The sequence below is a fragment of the Geotrypetes seraphini genome, chromosome 5, assembly GCF_902459505.1.
Source record: "Geotrypetes seraphini chromosome 5, aGeoSer1.1, whole genome shotgun sequence".
NCBI classification, from domain to species: Eukaryota; Metazoa; Chordata; class Amphibia; order Gymnophiona; family Dermophiidae; genus Geotrypetes; species Geotrypetes seraphini.
In genome coordinates this window covers 181,051,364-181,067,245 of record NC_047088.1, presented here as the reverse complement: position 1 = coordinate 181,067,245, position 15,882 = coordinate 181,051,364, and the positions used below count along the sequence as shown (strand labels likewise).

The 15,882-nt window shown below is 42.8% G+C and overlaps 1 protein-coding gene across 9 annotated transcripts in view; it reads left to right on the top strand.

Moving 5' to 3' along the window:
- The window catches only part of MYO1B (myosin IB), a 423,667-nt gene that overhangs the window by 265,157 nt on the left and 142,628 nt on the right, over positions 1–15,882 (top strand). For 5 of the 9 annotated variants that reach the window (XM_033945224.1, XM_033945230.1, XM_033945226.1 and 2 more), the window contains exons 13-14: positions 3,117–3,182; positions 14,957–14,962. In XM_033945224.1, the coding sequence (XP_033801115.1) occupies positions 3,117–3,182; positions 14,957–14,962 (72 nt within the window). The remainder of the gene's footprint in view (positions 1–3,116; positions 3,183–14,956; positions 14,963–15,882) is intronic. The other 4 variants (XM_033945231.1, XM_033945228.1, XM_033945229.1 and 1 more) reach the window with 1 other exon arrangement.

Here is a 15,882-nt window from a genome sequence, read left to right as displayed (position 1 = left end):
GGCTTTTGGAGTAGTGTGAGGCTTTGTGGCATAAATTCTGTAAAGTGCGCCTAACTTTAGGCATGCTTTAGGCATCCAATTTGTGGATAATGAGCGATTTAAGGGTCTTAACAAGCGTTAATTGGAACTTAGATGGACTTAGGCGTCCTTAGAGCACAGACGCGAGATAGGCACAGATTTAGGGAATAGTCGCGTCTAAGTTTGTTGACGTGGGCGTAACATTGGCATGGTTAAGGATAGGCACCACATAGATGCTAGTCCATGGTGCGGCCTCACTTGGAGTACTGTGTCCAATTCTGGAGACCACACTACCGTAAGGACATGCTGAGGATCGAGTCAGTTCAGCGAATGTCCACCAGGATGGTCTTGGGACTCAAGGATCTGACATACGAAGAAAGACTAAAAGAACTGCGGCTGTACTCACTTGAACGAAGAGAGAGGGGAGACATGATTGAAACGTTCAAGTACATCACGGGTCGCATCGAGTTGGAAGATGATATCTTCTGTCTCGTGGGGCCCTCGACCACCAGAGGGCACCCGCTGAAAATCAGGGGAGGGAAGTTTCATAGCGACTCCAGAAAGTACTTCTTCACCGAAAGAGTGGTAGATCATTGGAACAGACTCCCACTGCAGGTGATTGAGGCAAACAACGTGACGGATTTTAAGAGAAAATGGGATGCTCACGTGGGATCTTGGAGTAAATTCAGGGGGGCGGGTACTTGGAATGGGCAGACTCGATGGGCTATGGCCCTTTTCTGCCACCATTTTCTATGTTTCTATGTTTCTAGTTAGGCGACAGAGGGCGTCTAATCAGTGTGGACAATGTAGGCATAGGAAAAGCTGGTCTAAGTGTAGTTTTTGCTTCATTTCAATGGAGCTTAAGTTAGGCATACATTAGGCTTAAGATAATCTTAAGATAGGCATAAGTTAGGCTTCAGATAGGCTTACTTTCAAAATTTCAATTTTCTGGCTGATGAATGGCATGTGAGCTTGCTCTGCCCCTGCACCTCATCAGACACTGGGCTCTGCTTAAAGCGAAGGAAAAGCTGGTCTAAGTGTAGTTTTTTGCTTTATTTCAATGGAGTTTCAGCTTTCTTAGTCGGAGATGCCTAAACAGCACAGTATAATCCATTTAGAATTGCTATGATTTTATGGCAGATTCTGTAGCACAGTGGTTAGAATGAAGGTTGGGATATGAGCCTGGTCTGGGTTTGACTCCCTCATGTCCTTCAGCTGACAAAATACTCATTTTAATAAAAATTACAAGCTACAGACCAATTACATCTCATTTTCATCTCAAACAGCACAATATTAGCAACTAGAAACAATCTATTCCAAAAGTTGAGTTTGCATGTGATACAAAACAGCAGTATTTGAATCCACGTCACATTTATTGAACCCAACTTGAGATTCTGGCTTTTGGGACAATGAAAGCAGCACTTTAAGCCATTGAGCTACCAGTCTTTTGTCTCAGCTAACTGTGAGATGATAGCTAAGCAGATTTTACCTTAGCAGATCACTAAACTATGATATGACAGGGGAGTCAGAGAAACTGGAGTAGAAGGTGCTGTAACTCAATGAGTAAAAGCGCTGTATTGATCTTCCCGAGGTTGTGAGTTCAATTTCCGGCCTATCTTTTACTTGGGCAGGTGCACTTTGATGATGTCACTTTGATGATGAAGTCATCATTGTGCAGCTCCATACCTCCATTTCTAATGAATTAGAAGCCACATTCAGGTCTGTTCTGTGTTTTATTCTGTTTTTAAGCTTGGCCAATTGAAGTTATGGGCTTTCTGTTTGCTTAGAAGAATGAGCTGATTGTAACAATGTTTCATGATAAAGAGAATGTTATTTAGAGCAAGGAATCGCTTCTAAAAACCTCTCTCAAATAACGTCTGTGGGATGCCCAGAGAAAGCTGATTGGATGACCTAAATAGCATGTATTGTGCTAAAGCCTTTCTGGAGCTTAAACCACATCTATTTGAAGCCTATATGGAGCTCAAAATCCTATGCTTTACATTTCTTATAGGAGCTAATGATACCATTGCTATACAAGTTTCTGTGTAGCACAGGAGTGAAGCTTCCCCCCCCCCCCTTCCATGCTGATGTTCCCAGATCAACTCCTACTGAAACTAATATATTATAAATATCCTTTTAAACATGGTATACTATGTTTTTATTATCCTTTTAATGATGGTATACTTTGGGTTAATTATGTTAAAGCTTACAGTCCTGAAATAATGATAACAAATCAGTAAAAACCACCTTTTAAATGGCGTCTGTAAGGGGTTTTTGGGAAAGTGTGCCTAATAGACGCCTAAGATATGCTTAGTGCATTAGAGACGTCTATACGATGCCTAAACAGTGCCTAAATAACGATGATTGCCACTTGCGCTACAAGGACGTCTATAGCGTCTAGTTAGGTGCACTTTACAGAATCTAGGCCTGTATGTTGGTGATGTCCTAAGATGGTGAAGTGTCAAACTGTTTTATATTAGCATTATAAGTGTTTTTATGCTGTACTGTGATCTGCATAGGTATATGCAGAATAGAAGATTTTAAAAAATAAAATAAATCACGCATGGAAGAAATATTTTGCATTTGGAAGTATTTTTGTTGTGGATGTGCTAACCTCCCGTAGTTAAATTAGGAAATGTAAATATTGGCTGCCCTATTACATGGGAAATTTTTTTTTTCCAGTTTTCAGGTCATTCCCTGCCTTTTTTGCCCCCCATTAATTTTTGACACTTTACACACCCCCCCCCCTTCTTACTAAACCGCGGTAGCGGTTATTAGTGCAGGGAGCCGTGCTGAATGCTCCGTACTGCTCCCGATGCTCATAGAGTTTGTATGGGCGCCGGGAGCAGCGCAGAGTATTCAGTGTGGCTCCCTGTGCTAATGACCGCTTTCGCAGTTTAGTAAAAGGTGGGGTTAGTTTTGATTTGGTTCTTTTCACACAATGCTTGAATACCAGAATGCACTAGAACTGTTTAATATGCATTAAATTGATTTAACGTGCAACAAATAAACTGTTCTAACCCCCAAACCCCACAGAGAGATACATTGAAATTGCTTTTCTTCTACAGTTTCCTAATCTGTGTTTTTCAATTTGAAAGGCACAAACCAAAGTCAGAAAGAAGGTCATGGGAGTTCTGGACATCTATGGCTTTGAAATTTTTGAGGTAAGCCTAAATTTGTCTTACATTTTACATGAGACGACTGACTATATTGCCATCAGATCTTATAGTGAGATGCAGTGCAGCCAGGTAGAAAAAAGGTAGCGTTGCTAGCTCTGATCAGGTGTTACTTCCCAGACTTGGGTGGCCATTAATCATTTCAGGTGTTCTTTCTAGGCAATAAGGTATAGGAGGGTGAGCATAGCTGTTTGACAAGAAGCACAAGGAACCTTAGAACAACAGCTTCCCAGGAAGCTCCAACAGCCCACTACATAATTCTTGTAGAGAAGTCCTATAATTATAAAACAACTTGTAAAAATCATGTTATGATCTGGCTCAGTGAATCGCAAACAGTGTGCCACGGTGGGATTCTGGGTGTGTCACGGCGAGATGTGGGCAGTACACCGACAAATCCGCACACAGCAATTGCGCCCCGACAAATGCGTCCTGACAATTGCGCGTAGGGACAAGTGCTTGCACGACAATGGTGCCCCGTGACTGAATCTGCCATAAGTGGATATCTGGAAGGCCCTGATTTGCTCAGACTCCTCAGGCCCTGTCCCTTGTGAGGGGATTGAGGCACCTCAAGCCCCTCCCAAGGGATGGGGCCTGAGAGTCTGAGCAAATCAGGGCCCTCCAGATAAACCTTACCCTAACACTAGATACTTTGTAACCCCCAAAAAGACAAAATAGTATCCACCGTCAGTGCGTGCAATTGTGGGGGTACATTTGTTGGGGCGCTTATGTCGTGCACGCATTTGACGGGTCACAGTCACTGCAGGTACAGGCACTGGCGCCTCTCCTCTTTGCCCTCCCCCCCCCAGCGATGGAAGGATTTCCAAACCCCGGCAATTAGTCCAGGTTTTGGAAGGATCCCAAACTCAGGATCACGTCTGGAGGGCCTCTGAGCATGCATGGATGTCGGCGTGATGCTGTCATGCACATGCATGTGATGTCATCGATCAATGTCCTCGCATGGTCAGAGGCCTTCTAGACGCGACCCCGAGTTTAGCGTGCCGCAGTGAAAAAAGTTTGTGAAATTAAATTATTCTTTAAAACAAAGAGCAAATGAAGGTCTAGTAACTCCACTGTGCTCCCTATAATGGTTTCTTCCACCCCTGCAAGCTTCAGGGTTTTTTTCCTTTATACATCCCCACCCGCACCCTCCGCTCAGAAATGGAGATACGCCTATGCATTCCCCCCGGAAGGTCCCTCCTCTCAGAAACCGCCCGCAAACGCTCCTACAGCCACTTCATTCCCCAACTCTGGAACCAACTCCCCCCTCAACTCAGATTACAGAATAGAGAATGACACGGTGACAAAATTCATCACCGTTCCCGTCCCCATGGATAACCGCGGGAAACCATCTTCATGTCATTCTTTAAGGAGAGAGGGAAGAATCAGAGTATGAATGGCCACAAGCACTGACCCGAAAGCTTTGCTTTGAAGAATGCTGGTGTAGAAGGACTGAGGTTGAAATAGACACTAGAAAATGACATGGGATTATCCGTGGGGACGGGGACGGTGATGAATTTTGTCACCGTGTCATTCTCTATTACAGAACTTACTAATGACATTCCGGAAAATGGTAAAGACCCTCCTCTTCAACTAAAGGTTGCCCTCAGTCTACACTCAACCCCTTAAACCCCACCTCTACCCTTCTTTCTCCATTCTAATCTTCTGCCTAAATTTTTGTATAGTCCACTCTCAGCCTATACTCAAATAACTCATATCTAAACTAAACTACTTATATTTAAACTACTGTTCTTAATTTGCTGTATAGTCTCTATATTTACACTGCTGCACAGTCTCGTATGTCCAAGTTTTTAAATCTACTGTATAATCTTGTATGTCCAATTCACTCCTTTGTGAATGTTTACTTGTAAACCGTTCTGAGCTACTGGGAGGACGGGATAAAAATCTAAATAAATAAAATAAAAATAAAATAAATAAAATATTCTTGAGTTTGTATTCTGAGAAATTTGTTTTGGGTGAAACAGAGCATACACATGCTGATATCATCGGATCTGTATGAGCTTGTTAACTGTGTATGTGTTTTGAAACAATGTACTCAGGAGAAGCTGAAATGAAGTGAAGGGGTTTTGAGTTTGGTTTTGTATGAGGGTCAAAGCAGAAAAGTCACCGCTGTTGATGTGCTTCTAAGGCGATCTTTATCTAAGCTTGAGCAAGTTTTGCTGTTTATCTGTGCGCCTTCTTTTAAAGACTGGATCCTACACCTCAGAATTTTATATAGCATTTTTTTTTTCATACAGAAGAAACATGATACATTTTACCACAGAATTATTCAGGTAAAAAGAATGAGAAGTGCTAATGCTGGAGTTCACAAAGAGTATATAACATAATAATGTAGCAGATGGAAAACATTCAAACATTATAGGGTCAATATTCAGAATAGTTTAAACAGGCAGGAGAGGCATAAACCATACTGAGCCAACTGGCTGCCACTATTCAATGACATTTAACTGGGCAATGCCATTGAATACTGGCACTAATTGGCCATATCAAATCCAGGCAGAAGAAGGGCAATCCAATGAAGAGCCTAGAGCGTATTTATTTCTTTATTTTTAATATTTATACACTGCTTTTAGCCTAAGCGGATTACATTCAAGTACTCAAGTATTTCTCCCTGTCTGTCCTAGTAGGCTTGCAATCTGACTAATGGAGTGTTAAGTAGCCTACCCAAGGTCACAAGGAGCAGCGCTGTGCTTGAATCTGCAATCTCAGGGTGCTGAGGCTGCTGCCCTAACCACTAGGCTACTCAGGAGATATTTAGTGTCAATGCTTCCATAGTAGAAAATGACACGGGGACAAATTTTTCCTCATCCCTGTGGGAGTTCATTTCCCTGTCCCGTCCAGGCAAGTTCTTTTCCTGTCCCTACCCCATTCCTGCAAACTCTGTCCTCATCTGCACAAGCCTCAAACACTTTACAATCATAAGGGACAGGGACAATGACAAAACTCACGGGGACGGGACGGGGAAATTGAGTTCCTGCGGGGACAGGGAAAAATGTGTCCCTGTGTCATTCTCTATTCCTTAGCTATGTGTCCTGATAGGACAGTCCTATCTTTGTGAGCACTTAGCCACATGGGTGCCAGCACCAAATCTTGGTTGGGACCTACATACCAGCCTCTCTTTCCTCCCCTCCCCACATGATGCGCCACACTCCCAACTCCCTCCCTCTTCCCCCCTCTTGCACAAATACAAAATGACTCCCCTTAAACCTCCCCTCAGAAATGGATCCTTCAAGGCCCCCCTCCCCCCGGCCTACCTTTACATTGCTGATGGTCTAGTGCAGTGTTCTTCAGTGCAGGGCCCAGGGGCCAATGGTGGCCCCCAGAGAACTCTTTAGTGAGCCCTCCTTGTCTTTCTGTTTGTGTGTGGGGGGAGAGTTTTGCTACACTACCTCTCTACTCAGGCTCAGGACAGAAAGGGGAAAGTAGATGGGGGATGGGAAGAGCACATGCTTGAAGGATAAGACATTTCTCAATAGACAATAGAGAATGCAACTGGAAATGCTCACAACCTTGATTGTAATTTGATGGTAGGCGATGTGGGGATGGATATTATTGGCACACGCTAATTAGCAGCAGAGCTGACAGTGGGTCATCTTTTGTGACCCATGTGACCCATCACACCTTTGACCCTTGACCAGGGCCGGATTTAGATGAAAAGAGGCCCTAGGCTATTCCACTTATGAGGCCCTTTCACCTCCCATTTTTAAGTTTGTAAATTACATGAGAGATAATAAAATACATCATTACTGTGATATATATCAATATGTTAAATGAAACATGTTGTTATTGGTACTAACCTTTATAAAAAACGTGACACGGATAATAAATAAAAAAAGTCGAGAACACTTATTTGGACATTTATGCTCAGCACCATATATAGTACTTGTAACAATAACTAATCAAACATAACACACAACATTGCCCCTTCCTATGTTCATAGTGCCCCCAGTGCGTCCTTCCTCACCTCACCCCCCATCCCACCCCCGATGCCAGTCTGGGCCGCCCTGTCCTGACGGATCCACGTTTTGCCTCTCTCCCCGCAAGGCTGAGCTTTGTCCAGCTGTTTCCGGACTGACGTCTTTCCCTCCCCGATCCTCCTCCTAGGGCGAGAAAAAGAAAGGGAGAAGCCGAGTCGGCGCCCCGTTGCGGCCGGAGCAGGTTCCGATCCGTAGAATTTCTCCTTATTTTCGGTTCAGTGTTTTAGTGTTCACTGTTTTTAGAATAGTGTAATTTTAATTTTGCTAACAATTTGAATGTAGGCCCCTCTTGAACTTGAGGCCCTAGGCTGAAGCCTAGTTAGCCTATAGGAAAATCTGGCCCTGCCCTTGACCCACAGTGCACTTTCCCGGCTCCAGATGCACTGTCAGCAGATGAGGCTACAACTGATCTCGCTAACTTGCACTGCATTGCTGACTGCCAAACTAGTTCTAATTGTGACAGCAATGGTTCAAGTTCTCGTCTTTTATTTTTATTATTTATTTTTTATTATTACTCTATGCAATTTTCATTCATTCATAAATGGCAGATAGATGCGAATCACAATTGTAATGGTCGCAGCACTACTATGTACGAGCTGTGCGTCATGCAACTGTGACTGCAATAACACAGCAGCTTTATCCCCTGGTGAAATATTTGTCCCGGGAATCTTTCTCACAAACCCGATCGGTCAGCATTTGCACCAGCTCAGAGGCATGTGCAGATTGTTAAGAGGTGCTCCTTTTGCTCAGGTCTGTACACAAAGGTTTAAGGGGATTCAGATTGCAGGTGGAAAATCTTGTGCAAGTCTGTCCCCTGAAAAAGCAGAGATATTCTTTCAGGTTCATGGTCAGCCCTACCAGTGAGCGACTTGTTTTATCACACCTGGTCCTGCCATTTAGCCCTACGGATTTACACAAATGAGTGAGCTTCTGCATATAATCTTCACCCCTCACAGGCTGACCCTATTCAAATTTCAAGTCTAGAGGAATGCGCTTCCAGAGGACGTTATAGGGCAGAGAGCTGGGGTTTAAGAAAGAATTGGACAATTTCCTGCTGGAAAAGGGGATAGAGGGGTATAGATAGAGGATTACTGCACAGGTCCTGGACCTGTTGGGCCGCCGCGTGAGCAGACTGCTGGGCGCGATGGACCTCAGGTCTGACCCAGTGGAAGCATTGCTTATGTTCTTATGTTCAGGAGTGGCAGGTTGGGAGATGGCTCATTAAGGAGTTGGTAGCTTATGTAACGAGAGGAGTAGAACAGGATTAGGTCAAAGAAAGACACAGGAGCAAGCCTGGGAGGATGTGAAAAATAATGTTGGAATGCAGAAGTTTGCAAGGTACAAAAAAAGAAAATAGGGAAAGCAAGGTCATAGAAATCATTAATTTCTGAGTGCCTGGGACACTTTTCTTATAGGCAGGCATCTTTAAAAATGTTCCACTTTGAAAGACAGTCTGGTTTGGCTGCAGTATTGTTTAAACTAGCTGAGTGTGTGCACTTGATTGAATGTGTGTAGGGAGAAGTGGAGGCAGTGAGCTGATATCAGCATAAAAAATTCTTTAGCATTGCTGAGTTCATGAGATAGCAGTGCATTGTTCATTTGAACTTGGGAATCCAGTGTCATTTCTTCTGTCTCGGATTAGTAACTCAACAATTTCATGAAGAAAAGCTTCCTTTGTGATATTTTTGGTTCTGCTAACATTGTCAAGGAGTTTGTTTATATTAAATTAAAAATATCCTGTTAAAAGGAACTTTTTTTAAACTTTATTTAGTTTTTAATGCCAACAAAAAGTACAATACAATTTACATACAAATAATAATAATCAAATAAGCACTTATAAACAATCAGAATCTATACAAAAATTCTCTTCCCTATCCAACATTACCTTCAGGAATAATACCAAAACAAAAGATATACCCCCCTCCCGCTCCCCCCCCAGATGTGTGGGTGCAAAACCACGGAAAATAAAGATAAAGGGCAACTATAACAAATCTACAAAAGATGTCAATGGACCCCAAATCAATTTGAATATCACCTGGGAACTCTTAACAAAATCAAAATGCAAAAGATAATGAGCCTTCAATTGTCGGTAAAAAAATCAATGTCCTTTTTGTTTTTAAGAGAATAAAAATGTAGAGTGGAGTTGCAATCTGGTGGTATTCCTATGTGCACAGTTATTGGTGCTAGAAGGTGGGTTAGGGTTTGGAACTAGAGAATGACACGGTGACAAAATTCGTCACCGTCCCCGTCCCCGCGGATAACCGTGGGAAATAATCCCATGTCATTTTCTAGTGTCTATTTCAACCTCAATCCTTCTACACCAGCATTCTTCAAAGCAAAGCTTGCGGGTCAATGGTTGTGGCCATTCATACTCTGATTCTTCCCTCTCTCCTTAAAGAATGACATGAAGATGGTTTCCCGCGGTTATCCGCGGGGACGGGGACGGTGATGAATTTTGTCACCGTGTCATTCTCTATTTGGAACTGAAAGCATTTTCAAAGAAGTCTGGATTTGAATGCTGCCAGAGATGTCCAGTCAGGCAGTTTGTTCCAGGCTTACAGTACAGCAAGGTAGAAGGGACAGAGTCTGGAGATGGCTGTAGAGGAGAAAGGTACAGATAATACAGACTTTTCCGATGAGCAGAGTTTTTTTTTGGGGGGGAGGGAGGACTATGGGGAGAGAGGAGAGATACTGAGGAGCTGCAGAGCGAATACACTTTTAGGTCAGTAAGAGGAGTATGAACTGTTTGCGGAAATAGATACGGAGCCAATGAAGTGACTTGAGGAGAGGGGTACATAAGAACATAAGAACATAAGCAGTGCCTCCGCCGGGTCAGACCATAGGTCCATCCTGCCCGGCAGTCCGCTCCCGCGGCGGCCCGAACAGGTCACGGCCTGTCTGAGTCACCAGAAGGGGCCCCCTTGCCACCTTGGTTTCCCATTGAGTTCTATCTTCCCATCGAAGTCCTAACCCTCCGGTCTTGCACATGCACGACCAGAGCAGGCCGCGACCCCTGGTTAGCTTTCTATACCTGTGTTACATCTCAGCACCTCTCTCAGTATCCCACGATCCCCCTATCCCTCAGGAATCCGTCCAATCCCTGTTTGAATCCTTGTACCGTACTCTGCCTAATCACTTCCTCCGGTAGCGCATTCCAAGTGTCCATGACCCTTTGGGTGAAAAAAAACTTCCTTGCATTTGTTCTGAACCTATCTCCCTTCAGTTTCTCCGAATGCCCCCTCGTGCCTGTTGACCCCTTCAGCCTGAAGAATCTGTCCCTATCCACCCTCTCTATGCCCCTCATGATCTTGAAGGTCTCTATCATATCTCCCCTGAGCCTCCTTTTTTCCAGAGAGAAGAGCCCCAGCCTATCCAACCTCTCGGCGTACGGGCAGTGTTCCAGCCCTCTTACCAGCTTCGTTGCTCTCCTTTGGACTCTCTCAAGTACCGCCATGTCCTTCTTGAGGTACGGCGACCAATATTGAACACAGTATTCCAGATGTGGACGCACCATCGCTCGATACAATGGCATGATGACTTCCCGCGTCCTGGTTGTTATGCCCCTCTTTATGATGCCCAGCATTCTGTTGGCTTTTTTCGAGGCTGCTGCGCACTGTGCAGATGGCTTCAGTGATGCATCCACCAGCACACCCAAGTCTCTCTCAAGACTGCTGTCTCCCAACATTGCCCCCCCCAATTTGTAGTTGAACAACGGGTTCTTTTTCCCTATATGCATGACCTTGCATTTTTCCACGTTAAAGCTCATTTGCCATTTGTTTGCCCAGTCTTCCAGCTTGTCCAGGTCCCTTTGCAGGTCCTCACACTCCTCCCTGGACCTAACTCTGCCGCACAGTTTGGTATCGTCTGCAAATTTTATAACCTCGCACTTTGCCTCCTTTTCCAGGTCATTGATAAATATGTTGAAGAGTAACGGCCCCAGCACCGATCCCTGTGGCACACCGCTCGTGACTCCCCGCCAGTCAGAGTATTGTCCCTTTACTCCGACCCTCTGCAGTCTACCCGACAACCAGTGCTCGATCCATCTGTGCACATCCCCTCCCACCCCGTGGTTCCACAGCTTCCTAAGCAGCCTTTCATGTGGCACCTTGTCGAAAGCCTTTTGAAAATCAAGGTAAATGATGTCTATAGGTTCCCCATTGTCCACCCGACTGCTTATTCCCTCAAAGAAGTACAGAAGGTTCGTTAAGCATGACCTTCCCTTACAGAATCCATGCTGGCTTGTTCTCAGTAGGCCATGTCTCTCGATGTGCTCGCAAATACCGTCCTTGATCATAGCTTCCACCATCTTCCCTATAATTGAAGTCAGGCTTACCGGCCTGTAGTTCCCGGGGTCACCCCTCGATCCGTTCTTGAAGATAGGTGTGACATTCGCCAATTTCCAGTCCTCTGGTACCTCTCCAGTTTTCAAGGATAGGTTGCAAACATGCTGGATTGTGCCCGCTATTTCTTGTCTTAGTTCTTTCAGAACCCTTGGGTGGATCCCGTCCGGGCCCGGCGATTTGCCGCATTTTAACCTGTCTATCTGCTTGAGGACATCCTCCTTACTTACCTCTATGTGTTCTAATTTTTCAGCCTGTTCCCCACTCATGAGCTCCTCTGAGTCCGGTATATTAGATGTGTCTTCTCTCGTGAAATGTGGGCATAGTGATACTGATGGAATATGAGGCATGCAGCAGAGTTCAGAACAGACTGAAGAGGAGAAATTGAAGGGGGTATCAGTTGGACTGGCATAGTTTGCTGTCCCAGCAAATTTTGACTCTCTTCAAATATCCCACCAGGAAGCTTAATGTGCCTCCTGATGTGTTTAGTTTTTGAGATCAGCTTCAAAACCTTAGCAGGCTCTTCACCAATTTACCTATCTGAGCACCTCGAAATTGCAGGCCCCTCTCGTACTCGAAATACCTACCTGTTCTCTTTTCCCTCCCCGAAGGGCTGCCTCTACAAAAAATTCCTCGACCGATCCCTAGCATTCCAAGCGGGCAAATGGAACAAATGCCTCTCTACTCTCATCTCCAATTCCCCCCCCCCCCCTATCAAACTTTCAGGAAGTTAACTAAAACCTACCTTTTTGACAAATTCCTCTGAACGTTCTCCTCTCCTCCCTCCTCCTCCTCTGACCTCGACTCTCCCCCAGACTCTTTACAGCCGTATGTAACACTTCTATTTGTAACTCTGCTGTATGTAACTCATAGCAAACATAACTACTCCTAATATATTACCTACCTGAAAAAATTAATTTCTCCGTAAATGTATCATCTAATATGTAAATTTAACTTGATTAAAAAATGCATTGTCTAAAATGTTAATGTAATATTAACGAACTTGTAACTTCGCTGTAATTGTACAGTCTCTTCTTCTGTTAACCGCATAGAACTTCCATGGTAATGCGGTATACAAGAATAAAGTTATTATTATTATTATTATTACATTACAGAAATGTATCAAAAACCAAAGACCTGACTAAAATATTAAACTGATGCAGAAGAGCTTGCAACTTGGAAGCCCGAGTCCTCTGTGTAAACATTTGTTTCTGTCATTAGCTGACAAGAGCTACATCATGGAAAAGATGCATAGTGTACCAAGTTGAAAAGTGCAAACCTGCAGATATTTCACATCTTTCTAATTTTTTCCCACAGTCTTTTGGGCTCAGCCATAGCTTGACTAGAAGGATTATCAGCGTGCATCTTAAATGTTTTAATGTACTACTAAAATGTTCTGACAGCTGAACTTTAAAGCAGTTATTTCTGCAGGACCTGAACGTTCAGAATGAGCTTTGCAGTTACCAGGTAATTGCAGCATTTTATAGTATATATCAAACTCTAAACTAAACTAAAGCTTAACTTTGTATACCGAGTCATCATTCTGAGAAGGCTCGACTCGGTTTACAGCAATTAAATAAACAGGAAATGATTTACAAATGATAAATAGAAGATAATAGCAAAATTTCAAAATGTTTGGCAAATAGAGTAGTTTTTAAAGATTTACGGAAAAATTGAAACGAACTGGAACTCCTTAAAAAAAAAAGGGGGGAGATCATTCCAGAGTTGAGAGAATTTAAAGACCAAAGATTGATCTTGACTCCTTTAATCCCTTTTTTAGAAGGAAGGGAGAGTTTAAATTGTTAGATACCTCTTGCAAAGGAGAATCGGTAAACATTCCAAAATAAAGGAATAAGAAGATTAAAGCTACCATGTAGAATTTTAAAAGAAATACAAGCACATTTAAATTGAATTCTAAAATAAACCGGGAGCCAATAAAGACTCTGAAGCAAATAATAATAATAATAATAATTTTATTTCTTATATACCGCTATACCCTAAGTTCGAAGCGGTTTATAGGGGTCATATGGCCAAATTTACGTTTTCTAAAGATCAGCTTCGCAGCGGTATTCTGAATTAATTGTAATCTATGAAGCTATTTAAAAGTTTTTTGTTTTTTTTAGCATTTACATATCTTTATTCATTTTCAGTCTAAAAACAGTGCATACAAGAATTCATACAAGTTATTTGATAAAACAGCACGTACATCCATCAATAAAATACATAAGAATAATTTTCACCCCTCCCCCCTGATTTCAGTGTATTCAAGATAACCATACATAGTATTTACAAAACATTAATAAACCAGTCCCTGTACATTATCCTTCTCCTTCCCACCCACCCCCCTTCCCTGGATGTGTATATTATAACCAGAAGTAAAGGGAAAACTACTCAAGTAGAATCAATAAAATTGGTCAATGGACCCCCACATCAGATTAAACCATTTGATACCCCTTTGCTCAGAAACCATTTTCTCGTATCTATAACATAAGACACAATGAAAATAAAAATTTAAAAGATTTTAAGATCCAAATGTACCTGGAGGTGGTTGAATGACCTTAATTCTTGTCTTATAACGCAGGAGAGTATCTTCTGAGTGAAACATGCTTTCAGAATGGAGAAGAAACCTGTCATACACTACTGAGTTAAAAATTAGGGGAAGATTCCAATTATAAGGTGTCTTGACAATGTGTGGGTTTTAGCGAAAGCAGTGGCAGAGACTATGTGCGTCGGAGCAGTTACTGCCGCTGCTGGCGCTAAAACCCGCACTACGAGTTAGTAAAGGAGGGGGTTAGTATGCTAATCATACTACATTTTTCCCTCTGGCCATCATAACATTACATTTTTCAACATACGAGTATATCAGATTCTATTTATTGTGAAGTTATTACTAGGATTTGTTCTTTCTTGGTATGTCTTGGGGAGGGGGCCATTTGGTTTTTAGAGTGAAAGGTTTATAGTTTGATTTGAAAAGTCTATTTTCCTTTCCTGAGTCTTTACTTCCTTATAGTCACGCATTCAGTATATCAGTGTAACGGACTCATGGTATCCTGATAGGTATCAGGAGATCTGTGTGCTGAGTTACTTAAACTCAGAACGGTAGGTTCAGAGAAGGGGGCACTCTGCATTTTGTTTCAGAAATAAGTTCTGATTTCTTGAAAAATTTGATCTTGCTGACTGGATTTGTTTTAACTGTCAGCTGAATGATCTTAATAAAAATTATACAACTGCTATTTTAAAAAGTGTATTGTTGAATAAAGATTTGCCCCCCAAAAAAGCAAAAACAGAAAACAAATTCTCTGTTTCAGAAGCTCATACCCATTATACAGAGCAATAAGCCAGCAACCTGAATGATCAGATTATCCAGAATTGACTATTTCCTATAATATTTGTCTCCTTTTTTTTTTTTTTGTTATTTTTGCAACAGGAATCAGTAAGTATGATGTGTATAATGCAAACCTTTTTGCATGTTCTGTTTTAATCGTATTTCTTACATGTGCATAAGATTGTGCACTATACAAATTTCACTGCAGCCCCTGGGGTGGTGATCTACAAGTCTAATTTGGGCTCTGCCTAACTCAGCTGTGCCTTCTCGGTTATATGCCAGTGTCAAATCTTGAAGAATGAAACTAGTCGCTATGGGCTCCTTGTACTAAGCTGTAGTAAGCAGTACTGTGTGTTTAACACAGGACACCGAGGAATTCTGCAGCAATTTTGCGCATGTGTAAACCTTGCGCTAAAAATCATTTTTCGTCAGAGGGAGGGGGGTGTCTGGGGTTGGAAAGTGGGTATTTTTGTACTAATCGGCGCAGCTGTATTACTGCGCACAAACGGATTAGTGCAAGATTAGCACATGAGCTCTTAGGGGTGGATTCTGCAACTGGCGCCGGTATTGGCCAGTGCCTCCAAAACTGGCACCAGTCGCGTGTCAATCATGTACTGGCGCCAGTTGCAGAATTGCGGCCAAATGTAGAGCTTTACTGGCCTACATTTCCCCCGCCTACTTTACACGAGGTTCGTGTCTACAGGAGCCCTTCTGGTCCTATGGTCACTTCTGGCACAACACGGAACAAGCGAACACGGAAGCTAATAGCTAACACTATATGCACAAGCACTTTATGATTTAAGCACTTTATCTCGCTGCAGCTGGAAGTTAAAGAGAAACATGCCAAGCCTAGTGAAACAGCTATCAAGATAAGTGTGTTTTTTAAAAAAACTATCTACAAATATATAATGAGCATTAAAGAGACTCACTAATTATATAGAATAAGGAGGCTGGCAATGGGACATTAGAAGTGTGATGATGGTCCCAAATGTACCCCAGTTCAGTGAGATCACAGAATGCACGGGTAA